The sequence below is a fragment of the Pristis pectinata genome, chromosome 1, assembly GCF_009764475.1.
Source record: "Pristis pectinata isolate sPriPec2 chromosome 1, sPriPec2.1.pri, whole genome shotgun sequence".
Taxonomy (NCBI): Eukaryota; Metazoa; Chordata; class Chondrichthyes; order Rhinopristiformes; family Pristidae; genus Pristis; species Pristis pectinata.
In genome coordinates this window covers 38,680,100-38,700,572 of record NC_067405.1, presented here as the reverse complement: position 1 = coordinate 38,700,572, position 20,473 = coordinate 38,680,100, and the positions used below count along the sequence as shown (strand labels likewise).

The window sequence follows — 20,473 nt, the reverse complement described above, 5'->3', positions numbered from 1 at the left end:
TGACTGCAATTTAAGACTGGCAGGTCAATCACAATATTGGATACATCTATGACTGAATACAGCACAACTTCATTAAGATATCTTCCACTTACCTTCTGCGATTGGCCTTGGACTAGGATAATCCACTGATTTTGCTACTTCAACTATACAAGGTGCACTATTTTGCAGTTTTTCATTTTGTGGTGCTGGTGATTCATCTGTAGAAATGCTGGGTAACAGAAAAGGATTAGCATTTCCTTCTGTTAATCCATAACCTACACCAAGGCCAGGTGAGGAAAAGGCAATACTTGGATTGAGTACTCCAGGTGGCCATCCACAGAATGGAAGTCCTATGAGAGGTATCCCTGGTTTCATCTGCAAAAAAATAATTTTTATGTGCATTTGCCACAAAGAAATACTGTAATGGAAAAGTTGGCAAGGAGTCCAATCTTGAAAATTATTAAGAATATACGGAGCAAAAGCACTGACCATTGTATCACAATTACAAAGCAGAAAATCTTCCCTTGCGACTTGTGTTCAAAAAGCAGCTTGGACAGTTCATCAGAAATGTACAATTGATCAAAAGGTATCCCTCTGGAAATTTGAAAAGCATGCAGTACAAGGATGCTGCAATGCAAGGATCTGCAATGCAAGGCAACTGGAGAAGAATTGAAGAGAAACTTGATTTCAAGATACCTAAGTCCATAGAATCCAAAAGCAAACTGAGGAACTCCACTGCCAGGGCTGCAGAAGCAAATCAGAGTTTTATTAGCTGTGGCTCAATTGCGCAAAATGGCTGCAGCACAAAAGGAAGCCAATTGGTCTGTTGAGTCTCAACAGACCAATTAGCTTCCTTTTGTGCTGTAGCTTTTTGTAACAACAATCCAGCTAGTCCCACTCCCCCACCTGCCCACTCCCATTCCTTCAAATTATCTTCTTTCAGATACCTATCCAGCTCCCTTTTGAACACTGCAATTGAACCTGCATCCTCTACTTCCCCTGGAAGTACATTCCTGGCCTTAAAGGCACTCACTACTCAAGTTATTCATCTTGGCACATTCAGTTCTTTTACCAATCACTTTCATTCCATATCCCCTAGTTTTTTTTTTACCCGTCTGCTATTTGGAACAATTTCTCTCTCTATTCAGTCCTGACCATTCTATTACTTTAAAAACCCTTTATCATCTCTTTCCCCCCCCCCCCCTCATTCAGTCCAATAACAGCACCACCAGGTTCTCAACTATATCCACATAACTAAAGTCTCTCAAAATTTAAATCATTTTAGTAAACCCTGACTAAAGCCTTTACATCTTTCCTAAATTGTAGCTCCCAGAATCATACAATACTCCAGCTGTGGCCAAACCCAGCATTTTATAAAGACAAGCTGACTGAGTGGGCAAGAACATGGCATTTTATTCATTATGACTTCCTTGCTCTTGTATTCTATGCCTCTCTTTAAAAAGCACCAAATCCCATACGCTTTTGCAATCACTTTTTCAACCTGCCCCACCACTTTCAATGAACAATGCACACATCTGCCTCTGCAGTCTCATGTCTCCAATATCTTTCTGTTGGATCATTTTTAGAATTGTGCTCTCTAACTTTAAGGAACATTACATTTTATCTGCTACCTCTCTGCCTATTCAATCAGCCTTTCAACATCTTCTTCATATCCATTACTATCCTTCTTATAATTTACTTTGCCTAAGTTTTGTGTCATCTGCAGATTTGGAAATCGTGCCCTCACTACTCAAGTTTTGTGTCATCTGTCAAAAGCAATGTCCCTAATACCAACATCCGGGGAACAGCACTGTACATTTTCCTTCAGCCCCCCCAAAGAAACAACTTCCCATAATTATTCTGTTTTTCTTCTTACTTAGCCAATTTTCTACCCATGCTGTTACAGCCCATTTACTGCAAGGCCTTCAATTTTGATGATGTTTAATCTATGACACCTCTTCTAAGTGCCTTTTAAAAGTTCATTTATATCACTGCAACTGCAATTTCCTCCCTGACTATGTTACTTCTTCATAAAATTTTATTAAGTTAGTTAAACACTATTTTCTTTTAACAAATCCATGCAGGATTTCTATAATCAATCCACTCCCGTTTAAACGGCTCTAAGTGGACGAGTTGGGCTGAAGGGCCTGTTTTCATGCTGTATGACTCCATCTCCAGTTTCGTACTCAAATTCTCGAGGTAAGACCTTTCCCAAATCCTTGCTGTATCTGCATGTTAATTTTCCACAACTCATGTAAAAGGACATCCAAGCTGTTCTGAACATCACTAAGTTCCAATCTCTCATTATTACTCCAATGTTTTCATGTTATATCTGCCATGTTCTTGCCCACTCAGTCAGCTTGTCTATTTCCCCTTGAGGTATCCCCTACATCCTCTTCCTTACTCATAATACCGCCCAGTTTATTTTCATTTACATACTTGGAACTATGACATTTGGTCCCCTCAACCGGATCATTAAAATAGATCAATAATTTGCCTTAGGGACCAAATGTCAGATCCCAAGGTACTCCACTAGTAAAAGCCTGCCAACCTGAGACTGAACCATTTATTCATACTCTTTTTTTCCCTATCGGAGTGGGCAGTGGAGTGAGAAGGAGCAGAGTGAGTGGGCTTTGGCTCAGCGGGCTTAGGCAGTAAAGGGGCGAGGCAGGTGAGTAGCTGGTACGTAAAGGTAAGGTTTACCTATTATTGTTATAAATTTTAAGTAGGATAAAACTAGGTAGGGAAAGAATAGTTCAGATGGAGGAGATGGTGATGTGCTGCAACTGCTTGATGTGGGAGCTCATGGACCCTGCTGGGGTGCATGGTGACCACTTCTGCAGTAAGTGCTGGGGGTTGGAGGAACTTCGGTTCAGAATTGATGAGCTGGAGTCGCAGCTTCAAACACTGCGAAGCATCAGGGAGGGAGAGAGTTGTGTAGATACTGTGCATCGGGAGACAATCACCCCCCTAAGGTACTTCTAGGGTCCAGGAAGCAGATAGAAGGGTGACTATCAGGGCAAAGAAAAAGAAAAAGAAAGGGAACAGGCAGATAGGGCAGAGGACCCCGGAGGCTGTTCCCCTCAATAACAAGTTTTCCACTTTGGAAGCTGTTGAGGGGGGATGATCTGCAGGGATCAAGCAGCAGTAGCCAGGTCTCTGGCACTGGGACCGGTCCTGCCGCTCAGAAGGGAAGGCAGGAGAAGAAGAGGGCAGCAGTGATAGGGGACTCAATAGTCAGGGAAACAGATAGGAGATTCTGTGGAAGTGAGAATGAATCCTGGATGGTATGTTGCCTCCCGGGTGCTAGGGTCCGGGATGTCTCTGATTGGGTCCACAGTATTCTTGAAAGGGAGGGAGAACAGCCAGAAGTGGTGGTACATGTTGGTACCAATGACATAGGTAGGAAGAGGGATGAGGTCCTGAAAAGTGAGTTTAGGGAGCTAGGCAGAAGGCTGAAGAACATGACCTCAAGGGTGGCAATCTCAGGATTGCTGTCAGTGCCACGTGATACTGAAGGTAGGGATAGGAGGAGATGGCAGATGAATGCGTGGCTGAGGAGTTGGTGCAGGAGGGAAGGTTTTAGATTTCTGGATCATTGGGATCTCTTCTGGGGAAGGTGGGACCTGTACAGAGAGGACAGGTTACATCTGAACCCAAGTGGGGCCATTCTCACCTTGCAGGCAGGTTTGCTAGGGTGGTTTGGGAGGGTTTAAACTAGTTTGCGAGGGGGATGGGAACCGGAGGGTAGGTCAGAGGAAGAAGTGGATGTGGAAAAGTCAGATCTAACATGTAGAGAGGCTTTGAGGAAGGAGAAGCAGAGTACAGGGTATAAAAGTAGAAAGGTGGATGGGCTAAAGTGCATTTACTTAAATGCAAGAAGTATCAGGAATAAGGGCGATGAACTGAGATCTTGGATAAGTACATGGGACTATGATATTGTGGCTCTTGCAGAGATTTGGCTGTCACCACGGCAGGAATGGATATTGAATATTCCTGGATTTCAGTGTTTTAAAAGGGATGGGGTGAGGGAAGAAGAGGAGGAGGGGTGGCGTTACTGGTCAGGGATACTATTACAGCTGCAGAAAGGGTGGATAATGTAGAAGGATCTTCTCTAGAGTCAGTATGGGTGGAAGTTAGGAACAAGAAAGGAGCAGATACTCTACTGGGAGTATTCTATAGGCCCCCCAGTAGCAGCAGGGATACTGAGGAGCAGATTGGGAGGCAGATTTTGGAAAGATGCAAGAATAACAGGGTTGTTATCATGGGAGACTTCAATTTCCCAAATATTGATTGACACCTTAGTGCCAAGGGTTTAGATGGGGCAGAGTTTGTTAAGTATGTCCAGGACGGATTCCTGTCACAGTATGTTGACAGGCCAACTAGAGGGAATGCCATATTAGATCTAGTATTAGGTAATGAACTGGGTCAGGTGACAGATCTCTCGGTGGGTGAGCATTTGGGGGACAGTGACCACCGCTCCATAACCTTTAGCATTGTCATGGACAAGGATAAGAGCAAAGAGGACAGGAAGATATTTAATTGGGGAAAGGCAAATTATGAGGCTATAAGGCTAGAACTTGAGAGTGTAAATTGGGATGACATTTTTGAAGGGAAATGTACTACGGGGATGTGGTCGTTGTTCAGGGATCTCTTACAGGATCTTAGGGATAAATTTGTCCCGGTGAGAAAGAATGGCATGGTGAAGGAACCATGGGTGACTAGAGAGGTGGAACAACTAATTAGGAAGGAGGAGGCAGCATACATAAGGTGTAAGCAGCAAGGATCAGATAGGGCTCATGAGGAATACAGAATAGCAAGGAAGGAACTTAAGAAGGGGCTGAGGAGAGCAAGAAGAGGACATGAAAAGGCCTTGGCAAGTAGGGTTCAGGAAAATCCCAAGGCTTTTTTCACGTACGCGAAGAGCAAAAGGATGACAAGAGTAAAGGTAGGACCGATTAGAGACAAAGATGGGAAGATGTGCCTGGAAGCTGTGGAAGTGGGTGAAGTTCTCAAATGAATACTTCTCTTCAGTATTCACCAAAGATAGGGGCCTTGATGACGCAGAGGACTGTGTTGGTAAGGTTAATGTTCTCAAGCATGTAGATATCAAGAGAGAGAGGATGGGTTGGAAGGGAAGATCATGTCTCGCAAGCCTGATAGGGTTCTTTGAGGAGGTGACCAGGAAGATTGATGAGGGTAGCGCAGTAGATGTGGTCTACATGGATTTTAGTAAGGCGTTTGACAAGGTTCCACATGGTAAGCTTCTTCAGAAGGTCAGAGGGCATGGGATCCAGGGAGGCTTGGCTGTGTGGATTCAGAATTGGCTTGCCTGTAGAAAGCAGAGGGTTGTGGTGGAGGGAGTGCATTCAAATTGGAGGGCTGTGGCTAGTGGTGTCCCATAAGGATTGGTTCTGGGACCCCTACTTTTTGTGATAATTATTAATGACTTGGATGAGGGGGTAGAAGGGTGGGTTAGCATGTTTGCAGACGACACAAAGGTCAGTGGAGTTGTGGATAGCGTGGAGGACTGTCGAAGCTTGCAGTGGGATATTGAGATGATGCAGAGCTGGGCTGAGAAACGGCAGATGGAGTTCAATCCAGAGAAGTGTGAGGTGGTACACTTTTGAAGGACAAACTCCAAGGCAGAGTACAAGGTTAATGGCAGGATTCTGGGTAGTGTGGAGGAGCAGAGGGATCTGGGGGGTTCAAATCCACAGATCACTAAAAGTTGCCTCACAGGTGGATAGGGTAGTTATGAAAGCTTATGGGATGTTAGCTTTCATAAGTCATGGGATAGAGTTTAAGAGCCACAAGGTAATGATGCAGCTCTACAAAACTCTGGTTCGACCACACTTGGAGTACTATGTCCAGTTCTGGTCACCTCATTACAGCAAGGATGTGGAAGTGTTGGAAAGGGTGCAGAGGAGATTTAGCAGGATGCTGCCTGGATTGGAGAGTATGGATTATGAGGAGAGACTAAGGGAGCTGGGGCTTTACTCATTGGAGAGGAGGAGGATGAGGGGAGACATGATAGAGGTATACAAAATATTAAGAGGAATAGATAGAGTAGCAGTCAGCTCCCCTTTCCCAGAGAACCAATGCTCAATGGCTTTAAAGTAATGGGTGGGAGGTTCAAGGGAGATATCAGAGGGACGTTTTTCACCCACAGAGTGGTTGGTGCATGGAATGCGCTGCCTGGGGTAGTGGTGGAGGCAGATACATTGGTCAGGTTCAAGAGATTGTTAGATAAGCATATGGAGGAATTTAAAATAGGGGGATATGTGGGAGGAAGGGGTTAGATTGTCTTAGGCATGGTTCAAAGGTCGGCACAACATGGTGGGCTGAAGGGTCTGTATTGTTCTATGGCTCTATCTAATGACCAATTTCCAATCCATGTCAGTATCTTACCCCTATTCTGTGCTTGAGATGACCAATCCCTTACAAAGAGCCTTCTGAAAAGTGGCCACCCACTTCAATTCAACATCCCATTCCCATACTGACATGTCTATCCATGGCCTCCTCTACTGCCACGTTGAGGCCAGGTGCAGAGTGGAGGAACAACACCTCATATTCCGCCTTGGGAGTCTCCAACCTGATGGTTCTAACTTCCACCCTCCCACTCCTTTGCCTTCCCTTATTCCTATGGCTCCCTTCCCCTGACAATGACCTGCCCATCTCCTCTTCTCCCCCATCCTTTATTCCATGGTCCACTGCCCTCTCCTACCGGATATCTTCTTCAGCCCTTGGCCTCTTCTAAATATGACCTCTCAGCTTATTACATCTTCTCCCCCTCCTCCACCAACTACCTTCCCCCTCTCACCTGGACTCATCTGTCAACTGAACTCACCTATCCTCACCTGCCCGCTCACTCCTCCCCCTCCCCCCACCTTCTTATTCTGGCTTCTGCCCTCTTCCTTTCCAGTCCTGAAGAAGGGTCTCAGCTTGAAATGTCAGCTGTCTGTTTCCCTCCATGGATGCTACCTGACCTGCTGAGTTCCTCCAGCACTTTGTATGCACTGCTGCAGATTCCAGCATCTGCAGAATTTCTTGTGTTTCTGAAACGTTAAGTTTGCTACATCCAGTGGTTTCCCCCATATCTACTCTTACCAGTCAAATCTTCAAAGAACACCCGCAGATTAGTCAAAATGTGATCCATTCCCTTAACAATTTTGAATCACTGTGATCAAACCCATTGTTGCCTGAATCAGCAAGAGTTCTTCATGTGGTCAGAAACAACTATAATGGAGGAAACTCAGCCAGTTTTAGCTGAACCCCAGCATAACTTCGAGTCTAAAGAAACAAGGCAAATGACTCTATTACATTCCTTATTTTTAAACAATATGGAAAAGTAAGGGATATGCCCACATGTCATTAGAGAAGTTACTTTAGCTGTTGTCCTTTTAAACTCTTCCCAGAGTCACCAAGTGATCTTCCCATTGTACTTTAGATTTGAATCTCATTTCAAGTGGTACATTCACTGGATGTCCTGTAATATTACTCATGTATTTTTATGCTACACAAATGTTACCAAACAAACTCAGCATACAAACATATCTGGGCTTCATTTGGAAGAAAGTGATGATGCTGCTTTCTATTTCAAACTTTAGTAAAAACAAATTAAAGATATTTCAATTTTAAAAACCCTCTATTCATGTTTTCAAATCCCTGACTCATTTAACCATCTACATACCTGTGACTTCCTACAACCCTAAAACACAGTGATCTCATTTCTTTAACTTTAATCTCTGTACCACTGATGGCCAGGTCCACAACTGTCAAGGGTTTAAACTCTGAAATTCCATCCCTAACCTCTGTTTCTCTCTTATCTTTTAAAATGCTCATTGAAATCTAAATCTTTAACTAATTGTTTGATAATCTGTGCAATGTGGCTTGATGGCAAATGTTGTTTGATAATGAATCTGGAACTACATAACATTAGTTATTGCTGATGTATGCCAAAGTAGAATTTCTATCTGTGGGTCTGACCAAGAGATAATTAGATATCCAATCAAACACGTAGAAAATCAATCTTCATTAGTAAGAGTTTAAAGTACATTTTTGGATGTAAAAACTATACTCTAAGATTTACCTTTGTTAAAACTATTGTCATGCTATTTTTGCAAGGCTGTAAAATAAGATGTGTTCAACGAACAAATATTATGCAAATTGGGTTGAAAATCCATAATTTGAGATGAGATTTATGAAGCATTGATTCATCCAAAATAGGAAGGCAGCCTTCAATTCCACCATTGTCATAATCAGTTTGGAATATTTCCTTTTTCCAGACCCAACAATTTCTCCCACACCATCTAAATTTGGGGCCAGATGCTCAAGCAGAGTATTTCTGTCTTTTGTAAACTTTTCACTGGATGTAATAAACCTTGCTGTTTTAGCCCCACAAGATCTGTATAAACTAGTTGATTTATTAAATATTACCATCATTATGAAAATATGGATCATTTTACACAGCTGGAGCTGATATTTATAAAAAGAGTTGATTGTTCATCTTTGAATAAAATTAATTGTAGATAAGTTATTGGTACATTTTCTAGTAAATCAGGAAGGGATTTCATACTATTTCAAAGAGTGGCTGATTGGATCAATTAATCAAACTCACATCCAATGCAAAATATTAAAAAAAAATCAATGGCTGCAGTTTGATGCTGAAGGACAAAACAATTTGAATAGTTTCTACATACCCTATCATTTGAAAGGCAAATTTTACTAGATGTTCAATAAGGAATCATAGAAGAATTTCCCCAAATTATTTAAGCAAGCAACCTGGCAGAGTTCACAAGTTTATTATTACCCCCTTCAGGGTTGTTTAAAAATACAAAAATTCTAAGATGAGTTACAAACAAGTTTGCAGGGTGATAAAAGACCAGGTTTCTCCCCATGACTATGGTACTATTTATGCTCCATAATGCAACAATGCACCTTACTCGCTCTAACGTATAATTCTATTCCTTTCTGCCTTACATACTTATCTAGCTTTGAAAATCTATGCTTAATCATTTGGCAGTGATTTCTAGATTTTCACCCCTTTGAAAGTTTTCTCTGAATTCCATAACTGATTCCCAAGTGATTCCTAAACTTACAGCCACTGATGATTTACAGACATGTGTCCAACCATGGTCAACAGTTTCACTACTTTTTAATTCTACTTCTTTGCTCCCCCCCTCCCCCCCAATTCCATGATGTTCTGAATCTGCAACACTGAACATCGAACAGTACAGCAAAGGAACAGGCCCCTTGGTCCACGATGTTCTGCCAAACTAATTAAGCTAATGACACATAATCCCTTCTGCCTGCACATGGTCCACAGTTTTTAAATGATTTGTGAACATGTATCCTGGATCCCTGTGAACCTCTATCCCTTTAATTTTCCTGAGCATAAATGGCATTCTTATTCCTCCTAATTAGCTTCTTGCCATTTACAAACCCATTCTTGTTAGCTTCTTCCTGCACTTTGTTGCACATATCTCACCTTCTACTAGTCTAAGTAAACCCAACCTTGACCCCAATTCACCTTCTTTTGATCTATTGTAATTTTGCCAGTCATTCAGGTTGCTAATCCCCCAGACCACATGCTCATACCTTGCAATGCAGGACCCTATTGAGAGCTTTTCATGAAGTACCAAATTGCCCAGAGTTTGAGTTGAGAATACTACCCAGACTGCTTTGACAAGCACACAATCTGTATTGCAGACTTGGGATGCCAAAAAGAAGAATCTGGAAGGGAAACCTTACCAGAGGTTCATTGTTTGCACATGGGAAATCATGGGAGAAGTTCTCCATATTGTCTAAACAAGCTGCCTGGCAGAGTTCAAGAAAGAGGAAAATTTTGAGAACTTTCATCATGAAAATAAATAATCATTTAAAACAAAAACTTAATGCACTACATGAATGACTTGTTGAACTTTGACTGTAGCCAAGAACATTTATATTTGAATCAATTTCTGAATTATAGCTACAAAATCACATTCCACTCTGACAACTAGTTTTTCCAATTCAAGCCACAAGTATTTCAGCTGTGTTAAGTTCTTACTATGTTGTAGCATTTTATGGGTGGCTAATTCGTTTTCCAATTATATCTAGTTACACACTAATGGTATAGTTCTTGGCTTGTTGTCCTATAGGTTATAGTACTTCAAGTGCTCATAGAGATACCTTTTAAACCTGAAGGTTTCTGCCTCCACTGTTGTTTTGTGCAATGGTTTCCATACACCCAAAAATCTTTGAAATGTTTTTTTTCTTCAATTCCCTCTAACCCTTCTACAAATTAAATTAAATGTCCGTCCGGTAAATTATCTGGACAAGGTGAAAACCAGAATCTATAATGGACAAAAAAGCTATACAGTGATGGTTAAACTCCCCCCCTTTTGGTCCAATTAAACAAAGGAGTAGCTTTTTAAAAAGAAATGTACAAGAGAGTTCTGGTAATCACACCTGGTAGTACAGCACAATTGGCAGGTCAGCAGGTATAAAAGCAAGTAAGAGGAAAAACATTTAACACCATAGGTGCAGAATTAGGCCATTCGGCCCATCGAGTCTGCTCCGCCATTTGATCATGGCTGATTTATTTTTCCCTCTCAACCCCATTCTCCTGCCTTCTCCCCATAACCTTTGACATCCTTACTAATCAGATACCTATCAATCTCTGCTTTAAATATACCCAATGACTTGGCCTCCACAGCCATCTGTGGCAATGAATTCCACAGATTCACCACCCTCTGGCTGAAGAAGTTCCCCCTCACCTCTGTCCTTCTATTCTGAGGCTGTGCCCTCTGGTCCTAGACTCTCCCACTACTGGAAACATCCTCTCCATGTCCACTCTATTCAGGCCTTTCTATGTTCAGTAGGTTTCAATGAGATACCCCCTCATCCTTCTAAACTCCAGCGAGTACAGGACCAGAGACATCAAACGTTCCTCATACATTAACCCTTTCATTCCCAGGATCATTCTCCTAAACCTCCTCTGGACCCTCTCCAATGCCAGCACATCCTTCCTCAGATATGGGGCCCAAAACTGCTCACAGTATTCCAAATGTGGTCTGACCAACACCTTATAAAGCCTCAGCATTACATCCTTGCTTTTGCAGTATATTCTAGTCCTCCTGAAAAGAATGCTAACATTGCATTTGCCTTCCTTACTACCTACTCAATCTGCAAATTAACCTTTAGGGTATCCTGCACTAGGACTCCCAAGTCCCTTTGCACCTCCAATTCTGAATTCGCTCCCTGTTTAGAAAATAGTCTACGCCTTTATTCCTTCCAAAGTGTACGACCTTACACTTCCCTATGCTGTATTCCCTCTGTCACTTCTTTGCCCATTCTCCCAACCTGTCCAAGTCCTTCTGCAGACTCCCTGCTTCCTCAACACTACCTGCCCCTCCACCTATCTTTGTATCATCCGTAAACTTGGCCATAAACTCACCAATTTCGTAGCGGACCCAACTCCGACCCCTGTGGGACACCACTAGTCAACGACAGCCAACCAGGAAAGGCCCCCTTTATTCCCACTCTTTGCCTTCTGCCAATCAGCTAATCCTCTATCCAGGCTAGTACCTTTCCTGTAATACCATGGCCTCCTAGCTTGTTCAGCAGCCTCATGTGCGGCACCTTGTCAAAGGCCTTCTGAAAATCCAAGTAAACAATCCAACATCCACTGACTCTCCTTCGTCTATCCCGCCTGTTACTTCCTCAAGGAATTCCAACAGATATGTCAGGCAAGCTCTCCCCTTAAGGAAACCATGCTAACTTTGGCCTATTTTATAATGAGTTTCCAAGTACCCAAAATCTAATCCTTAATAATGGACTCTAACCATCTTACCAACCACTGAAATTCAGGCTAACTGGCCTATAATTTCCTGTCTTTTGCCTCCCTCCCTTCTTAAAGAGTGGAGTGGCGTTTGTGATTTTCCAGTCATCCAGAACCATTCCTGAATCTAGTGATTCTTGAAAGATCACTTATAATGCTCCACAATCTCTTCAGCACCCTCTTTCAGAATCCTGAGGTGTAATCCATCCAGTCCAGATGACTTATCTACCTTCAGACCTTTCAGTTTCCCAAGCACCTTCTCCTTTGTAATAGCGACTACACTCACTTCTGCCCCCAGACACTCTCGAATTTCTGGCATGTTGCTGGTGTCTTCCACAGTGAAGACTGATGCAAAATACTTTTTCAGTTCTTCCGCCATTTCTTTGTTCCCCATTACTACCGCTCCAGCATCATTTTCCAGTGGTCCAATGTCCACTCGTGCCTCTCTTTTACTCTTTATACATCAGAAAAGACTTTTGGTATCCTCTTTCATATTATTGGCTAGTTTACCTTCATATTTCATCTCTTCTCCCCTTATTGCTTTTTTAGTTGCCTTCTGTTGGTTTTTAAAAGCTTCTCAATCCTCTAGCTTCCCACTAATTTTTGCAATATTGTATGCCCTCTCTTTTGCTTTTATGCTGTCTTTGACTTCCTTTGTCAGCCACAGTTGCTTCATCCTCCCTTTAGAATGCTACTTCTTTGGGAAGAACTTATCCTGCGTTTTCAGAATTACTCCCAGAAAATCCTGACACTGCTGCTCTACCGTCATCCCTGCTAGCTTTGGCCAGCTTCCAATCAGCTTCGACAAGCTCCTTTCCCATGCCTCTGTAGTTACCTTTACTCAAGCTGTAATACCAATACATCCGATTTTAGCTTCTCCCTCTCAAACTGCAGGGTGAATACCATCATATTATGATCACTGCCTCCTAAGGATTCCCTTACCTTAAGCTCCCTAATCAAATCTGGTTCATTGCACAACACTAAATTCAGAATTGCCTTTTCCCTACGGGCTTGACCACAAGCTGCTCTAAAAAGCCACCTTGTTAGCATTCTCATCCAGTACTAAGCTGATTTTCCTAGTCTACCTGCGTATCAAAATCCCCCATGACCACCGTAACATTGCCCTTTTGACATGCCTTTTCTATCTCCTATTGTAACTTGTACCCCACATCGTGGCTAGTATTCGGAGGCCTGTATATAATTCCAATCAGGGTCTTTTTACCCTTGCAGTTTCTTAACTCTACCCATAAGGATTCTACATCTTCTGATCCTATGTCACTTCTTGCTAAGGATTTGATTTCATTTTTCTTTAAACCAACAGAGCCACCCTACCCCCTCTGACCACCTGCCCGTCTTTTCGATAGGATGTGTTTAGCCCCCAGCTGTGATCTTCTTTCAACCACAACTCTGTGATGCCCACAACGTCATACCTGCCAATTTCTAACTGCGCTCTGAGCTCATCTACCTTATTTCGTATACAGCGTGCATTCAAATATAACTCCTTCAGTCCTGTATTCACCATCCTTCTTCTCAAGTTTGTCTCCATGTTGCCTGAATTTAAATTTTTATCCTTTTCTGAACTTTGTTTTATTCTTTAGTCTGGAGACTTTAGTAACCTCTCCTGCACTCTCCTTCCCTTTTCTGACATTATTAAAAGACACTGCATTACTACCCATGTTCATAAGAGCATTCCAAGTATGAAACCAAAAACAAACAATGATCTTATATATGCTGTGATAGTTATTAGCTCAGAGAATTCCACGACCAAGTAGTTTGGTATCACAAAAACAATGCTGCACTTCACCAAACCAGGTTACACTCTGCTTGAACTTAGCACACTGCTGTGTCAAGTTGCAAAGCCACGACATCAAACTGCAATGTGCTACTATTAAGCCTACAGCCATTTTAGGCAATTTTTCTGGTCTATGAATAGCAACTGCTGCTGATACACATTACATTCTTCTAAAATGTTGTTAAAAAGTCATCAATAGATGCGTAGCAATTACAGTAGCTGCTGTAGTGACGTAGAACTTTTTCCTGTATCTCAGGGTCTCCACATTCCCGGTGCCTCGGAGCCACCTATACCATTTTTAAGTCATGTTCAAAGAGAGAAGAAAGTCATGGATATATTAAAACTTGATCAACGTAATCCCAATGTCAAACGAGAATGCAAGCTGATCAATTCTACCACAGGAAAGCCTCAGTAGATCTGAACCAAATCACTTTTTTCTAATAGAATGGCATCTTTTTTCCAGTGTGCGTTAACCTGTATTCACATTGGATGACACTTAATCATACCCATTGCTTGATAATTCAGTGCTACAAGGACCATGAGGTGAGGGTTGAAAAATGCAAATCAAATTGGAAAGGATCACTTAACAATAGCATATATCCTTCTTATGAAGCTTTATGACAGAAAACAACAAAGTTACTTCAATTCCAGTAACTCTGAAAGGAAGAACCCAAGTTATACTGATAATAAAGGTCAGGTAACACTGCTAATTAGAGTCAGTCCTCAAGGATACACACATGAAAAATCATTTGACCTAAATGATCAGATTCTAAATTTAGTCAGTTAAGTTCCTAATATCATAAATCCTTCTACAAAATAAGTAAATGTTCAAGGAGGATTCAATAGAAGTATGAGAAAATCCTGAATGTACTTTGAATGGAAGACAATTATTTACTTTACTTTCACCAATGTTATGTTTTGTGCCCTTGTCAGTGTTCAGTTAACAGAGATACTACTAGTTAGTAGAGGTGAGAAAATATTTAGAAGTTAAAATTGACCAGTACAATATAACGTCCTCACTGACATTGTTGCCAGATGTAAAGTTGCAGTTCACCTGATAAGATTCAAGCTTTGTAATTTTCTGATGATTGGAACTGTTTAATCTTGCATTCCTCTAACCGCTGTTCTTCACTCCACTCAACTCCAACAACTTAATAGTACATTTCTACGTTGTTGGTTTTATCATACAAGCCCAGCTTCTAAGATTACTTTGGGTGTTGTCAAGAGGAAAGAAGCTCAGCTCGCATATTGCATTTAAAAATGCTAACGGTCACAAGCAAATCAAGGAACTAGCAACTACGTAGTTTATATCTCTTTCTTCAGAATTTGGATATTTTTGTTCAGCATGATTATGTATATCTGCTTTATTATATAATAAATAGCTTTGACTTAAGAAAGAAGGAATTTTAATAACTTGAGAGATTGATTAGTGAGATGTTAAATTATGGATCACACATTTTGAGAAATATAGATACACAAGGCAAAAATCAGTTAGGAGAAAAACACAAAAAAGGAAAGAGAACAATAAATGTATGCTATCATCCTTGGTAATAGTGTGATTGAGTTATCTATTAATGACATTTTTATGATATAAACAAGTTCAGAGAATTTTATCTGACAGAAGCAACAACTACACCCTTTTTTAATGATATTATCTTCAATCCAGAACAGGTAATATGTGCAGCTTCATAAGCGGGGGCAGGGAGAAATCACAAAGCCCAAGGAGAAGATACTAGAAAAGGAGATCAAAGACTAAATTGAAGAGGTTAGTTTTTAGGATCTCAAAGGATCAGAGGAGTCATAGACATAACTCCAGAGCATGGAGCCTTGGCTGGTACAGCGAAGGCAGCACAAAAGGCCATTTATAGAAGGAACTCCAAGTTCAAGGAGATGTTTAAGGTCAGAAAGGGCTTTAAACACATTAACAAGATTTTAAAATTAGAGATGTAGAAGGATCGGGAACCAATGCAGGTCTATGAGGATAGGGATAACAATGAGTGACTTGGTACATACAGTCACTGAGTATGTGATCTCAAGACCCATTCGCATGGTAATGTGCGATCTATTTTAACCTTTTTATATGTTTGTTGAAAGAATTGAGACAAAAAGCAAAATGTAGAAATAGTTTTGATTTACTTCCTTGATTAGTGAGAGGATGTAGTATTAGCTAAGTAAACGTGCACGAAGGACATTTTCGGTACCATTTGACTACATGCAAGGCATTTTCCAATGAAATTAATCCATGCAGGAGTCTTTATAACCACAACTGTGAATAGCCAAAAAATAATTTTTAACAATACAGGTATAGTTGATTGTGGTATAACCTGCATCGAAGACAGGAAGGGATAATATGACCATGGTCACAGTCAGAAGGTATACTTGCTTTAGATTTAGGATTATTTCAGTGCTGTGGCTTGTAGAAACCCAACTGGATGGAATGTTTCAGTGATGAAATTGTGTGACATATTGACACAGACTTGGGAAGCAACAAGGAAAAGAACACTGGAGATAAGAGCGGCGGACAAGCACAGAAGGGCTTAGGGTTGCTTCTTTTAAGGAAGAGCTGCTAAAGACAGTTTTGAAATGTAGGGAAAATAGTACACATGAAGTTGAAGTCATTTAAAATGCCGATGTATTAGGTAGTTAAGTAGGCAGGTAAATAGATTAATAGGAATAGGGCCAAGGAAGCAAGAAGTGGGCTTCATGGATGAGCTTGAGGGTCATACTTTACTTTAGTGAAGTAAAACTAAAGAGAACCTGTTACTTATATTGGTCTCCACAATGATTGACAGCATAAGCTGCCTCTATTAAAATCAAATGGTAATGCCAACTCAACCCATAGCTGACATAAACTGTCAGCCATAAACAAAAACTATGGAAACTGAAAATTCTATGAAAACCTGACCGTGATGAAAAACATTCAGAAGGAAAATAAATGTACTTCTTTCATCAAAATGACTGCAAAAAGGGATAAATTTCAAAATAGCCATTATCATATGGTGCAAAATATAAACTGCTGGAAGAATACAGCAGGTCAAGCAGCATCTGTGGAGGCAAAGAGATGGTTGACCTTTTAGGTTGAGACCCCACATCAGGACTGAGAGCATAAAGGGAAGACAGCCAGTATATAGGAGTGACGAGAGAGGCCAGTAGGTGATAGGTGGAACCAGATGAGGGAGGGATGATGGATAGATGGAGCCAGATGGGGGAGGAGCAGTTGTTGACATAAAGGCTGGCAGGTGATAGATGGAACCATAAGAAAAAGAAAATTTTAGGCAGATGGAGCTAGGTGGGGAAGAGGAGGGGTAAGGGTAGAGACAGAGGCTGGTAGGTGACAGGTGATATCAGTCTGAACACTGAATTTTCCAATTTCAGGTAACGCACATCCCTTGTGCTCCTTTCCCACTGCCACAATTCCACCCAGGATCTTTCTTTGTTTACCTTTTCCATTCTCTTCCGCCCCCCCCCACCCCCCCCCCCCCCCCCCCCCCCCCCCCCCCCCCCCCCCCCACTTACCTAACCTAGACATCACTCTCCCCCACCTGGTTTCATCTACCCATCATCCACATACTTAGCTATCTGGATTTCTTCTCCCTTGGTTCACTTTCCCCCCCTCCTCCATCTGGTTCCATATGCCATCATTCCTCCCTTACCTGGTTCAACCTATCAGCCTCATCACTCCCTATCTCAACACTTTCCCCTCACCACCCCCCACCCACCCACTTCCCATCTGGTTCCACCTTTCACTTACCAGCCTCTATCTCACCCCTCCCCCTCACTTCTATATACTGACCTATTTTTTTCTCTATATTTGTCTGATTATCACCTACTCTCACTTTTCTCCTTTTTTGTCATTGAGATTCTGCCTTCCACCCTGTCAATTTCTTTTGTTCACTTCTCCTCTCCCCAATTTCCCTGCATCTTAATTTGTTTCATCTGTAACTATTTTCCAGTTCTCATGAATAATCATTCAAACTGTTTCTCTCTCCAAAGATATAATCTAAACTGCTCTGTATTTGTAGCATTCGCTTTATTTTAGATTTCCAGTAGCTTTGGTTTTTAACCTTTGTACTACCAAGTGAAGATCAAATGAAAGACTTCCTGTATTTTCAAAAACACGTAAACATTTTAACTGTCACTTCAACTGATTAAGATGCATCTTTCTTGGATTGATTCATGGACATTTTTCAGATCTGCAGCATACATGATATGCAAAATTATTATTTCATGCAAACATACTCTATAATTGTATCTTAAGAACCTCGTGATGGCCTTCTAGAGGAGCACATTGATATACTAATTAACTAAAATAGATCTCCTCTATTATTTCTAAATGGTGAGCTGCAGAAAATGGCCCACAAATTAGGGAAGTACAGGGACTAAATTCAAATTATGTTCCCAGAGACACAAGGAGGGAAAAACGAGAACACGGGGAGGAAATCTGTCCATGGCCCACATCACTAAATGTGTGGATGAGCGTTGGACAATATCCGCATTGAACTCTGCACATTCGGCTCCACTTACTTCAATGAAACCAAATGCACAGAGGTGAATATTAGTGGCAGCTGATGCTATCATAAGTGCTCAGTGCTAATGGTCACAAACAAACTTCTTCAGTATGAACACTTCCTAGTACATCTAATGGAGAACATCAAAACATGTATACATTCATAATTGCCAAAATAGAGCATCTCACTGAAAATATAAATGATACTTAGGGGACACAAGAAGAAAAAATGGGAGTATTCCCTTCCTTTTGTATTTTAAGAACAACTAGTTTCTCAACTCTGAAACAGAAAATAATTGACATTGGAAGGATATTTTTTTTCCTCTGTAATAATTGATTAGCTAAAGATACTAACTATACAAACAAAGATAAAATACACACCTGTAGTGCTGATAATGCAAATGGATTGAGTCCCAGTGGATTCTGAAGGGATCCTGAACCCAAAAGAGATGAGGACGAAGACTGGGAATTAAGTTGAGATTGTGCCATTTGTTGTGAGGAGGTTGGAGGCACATTTGTACAGGTGATGGAAGATTCATCACAAGGCATTCTTGGTAAGAGACTGAACCACTGTCCACCTTTCTCTGTAAGTACTTTCAGCAACTGGTCATTTTGGAGTAAAGGAGAGTTGTAGAGTTTCCCTGTGCCAGTTATCAGTGGGTTAAATAAGTTTGTACATGAGTCTATCTTTTCTGAGTTGCTGGATGGAATAGTAAGCTGGGAATTTGAGATGGAGTTCTGTGAGATACAATGACTAGGAGATGATGTTGATGTTGCATTTATTTGGTTCACATTTTGTTTCTGAGTCACAAAATCTGATTCAGGAGGCATTTTTGCTACCTCTAACAGCTTACTCAGTTTAGAAAAAGAACCTGGTTTTTGTAAGAACAGGTTAGTGCTACTTCTCTCTTTCGAATCGTTTTTGCATAAATCATCACAGTTAGTTGCTGAACAAGAGCGGTTTAATTTTTCTTCGGGTGTCTCAGGTGGCTCTTCCTTAATCTGCAAACTGTTAGCATTTTTTAGTTTTTCTCTCTCTTTCATCATCTCCTCAGTACCTGAAATAATAAACCAGTTTTATTTAAAATTCAACATATCAACATTTATACATTAACTATTTAAATGTAGTAAAATGAATAAGTGCTGTTTGAAGCAACATTGTCCTTTGACATACAACTTCTGTTCAGTATGAACATTTATGTCCAAATTACATTTTCAAGAAGGATTTCCATAAAACAATGGAACAAAGATGCAAACCAACAGCTACACCTGCAATACTTTCACAAAAGGCAGTAAAATTTAATCAGTTTTGACTGAATTTCATTGTAGACCACATGGACAGGACTAACTAGATTGCGTACTTTTGCATCATCCAAAATTGAGGCACCTAGCTGGAGCCACATGCCAGCTGCATCTATGGAACTAGTTACACGTGACAGCTTTTATGGTGGTCTAAGAAATTTTGACTAGATTGACCAGTGTAATACAGGTAGGAAATGACAACTTCTCTGATGGCCCAGAATGGAGGAAGGTATAAGGTGGATGTCAGAGGTATGTTTTTTTTTTACACAGTGAGTGGTGGGTTTGTTGAACACACTGCCGGCAGAGGTTTTGGAGGCAGATACATTAGGGACATTTAAGAGACTCTTAGATAGCCACATGAATGATAGGGAAATAGAGGACCATGTGGGAGGGAAGGGTTAGTAGATTTTAGAGCAGGATAAAATGTCAGCACAACGTCGTAGGCCAAAGGGCCTGTACTGTGCTGTAATGTTCCACGTTAATTCCTAAAATATCTGGAGAATAAACCTCTTATTGCAATCTATTGACTTAATCGAAATGCAGTTTTACTCCTCATTACTTGTAACCATGTTCTTTCCTATAAATTTGTATTTCATTGCCGAAGACAGCAATATAACAACTGCAATCCTTCCTTGCTCTGTACCCCACCAAACAAAAATAAAACTGAACTAAACAACATAACTTAGAGTTGTGCATTGTTGAAGTTCAGACTAGTTTTACATAATTCTTTTTAATGTTTGATAACCTGCAAGGCTTTATTGCGATGTTTGTAGATTCAGATATTCATTGGATCCATGTTGCTCTTAATAATACCCTGGAATCCATTGGAATGTATTCCTTCCAAGGTTTGGTTACCAGACCCAACCAAGCCCATGGGATGCAAGTACAGATACTAGGTCAGCTCTGAGAAAAATTAAGTGCTTGCGCTCAGGTCAGCTGACTCTATTACTAAATTTAAAAATTGTTGCTGCTTAACTTCATTGCTGGATGATGGTACAAGGTGGAAGGAAATATAAAAGAGCTGATCAAGGATGCTGGACAGATAGATAAGGGGAACAGATGAGAGGTG

General features: G+C 41.0%; 1 protein-coding gene across 17 annotated transcripts in view; it reads right to left on the bottom strand.

Moving 5' to 3' along the window:
* baz2ba (bromodomain adjacent to zinc finger domain, 2Ba) overlaps positions 1 to 20,473 on the bottom strand; it is a 227,068-nt gene that overhangs the window by 29,491 nt on the left and 177,104 nt on the right. For 13 of the 17 annotated variants that reach the window (XR_007955976.1, XM_052011471.1, XM_052011509.1 and 10 more), the window contains 3 exons: positions 18,484 to 19,160; positions 9,733 to 9,798; positions 93 to 354 (listed from right to left, as the gene is read on the bottom strand). Coding sequence is in view for 16 of the 17 variants with exons in the window: in XM_052011471.1 (XP_051867431.1) it covers positions 93 to 354; positions 9,733 to 9,798; positions 18,484 to 19,160 (1,005 nt within the window). In the remaining variant the exon portion in view is untranslated. The remainder of the gene's footprint in view (positions 1 to 92; positions 355 to 9,732; positions 9,799 to 18,483; positions 19,161 to 20,473) is intronic. The other 4 variants (XM_052011526.1, XM_052011574.1, XM_052011546.1 and 1 more) reach the window with 1 other exon arrangement.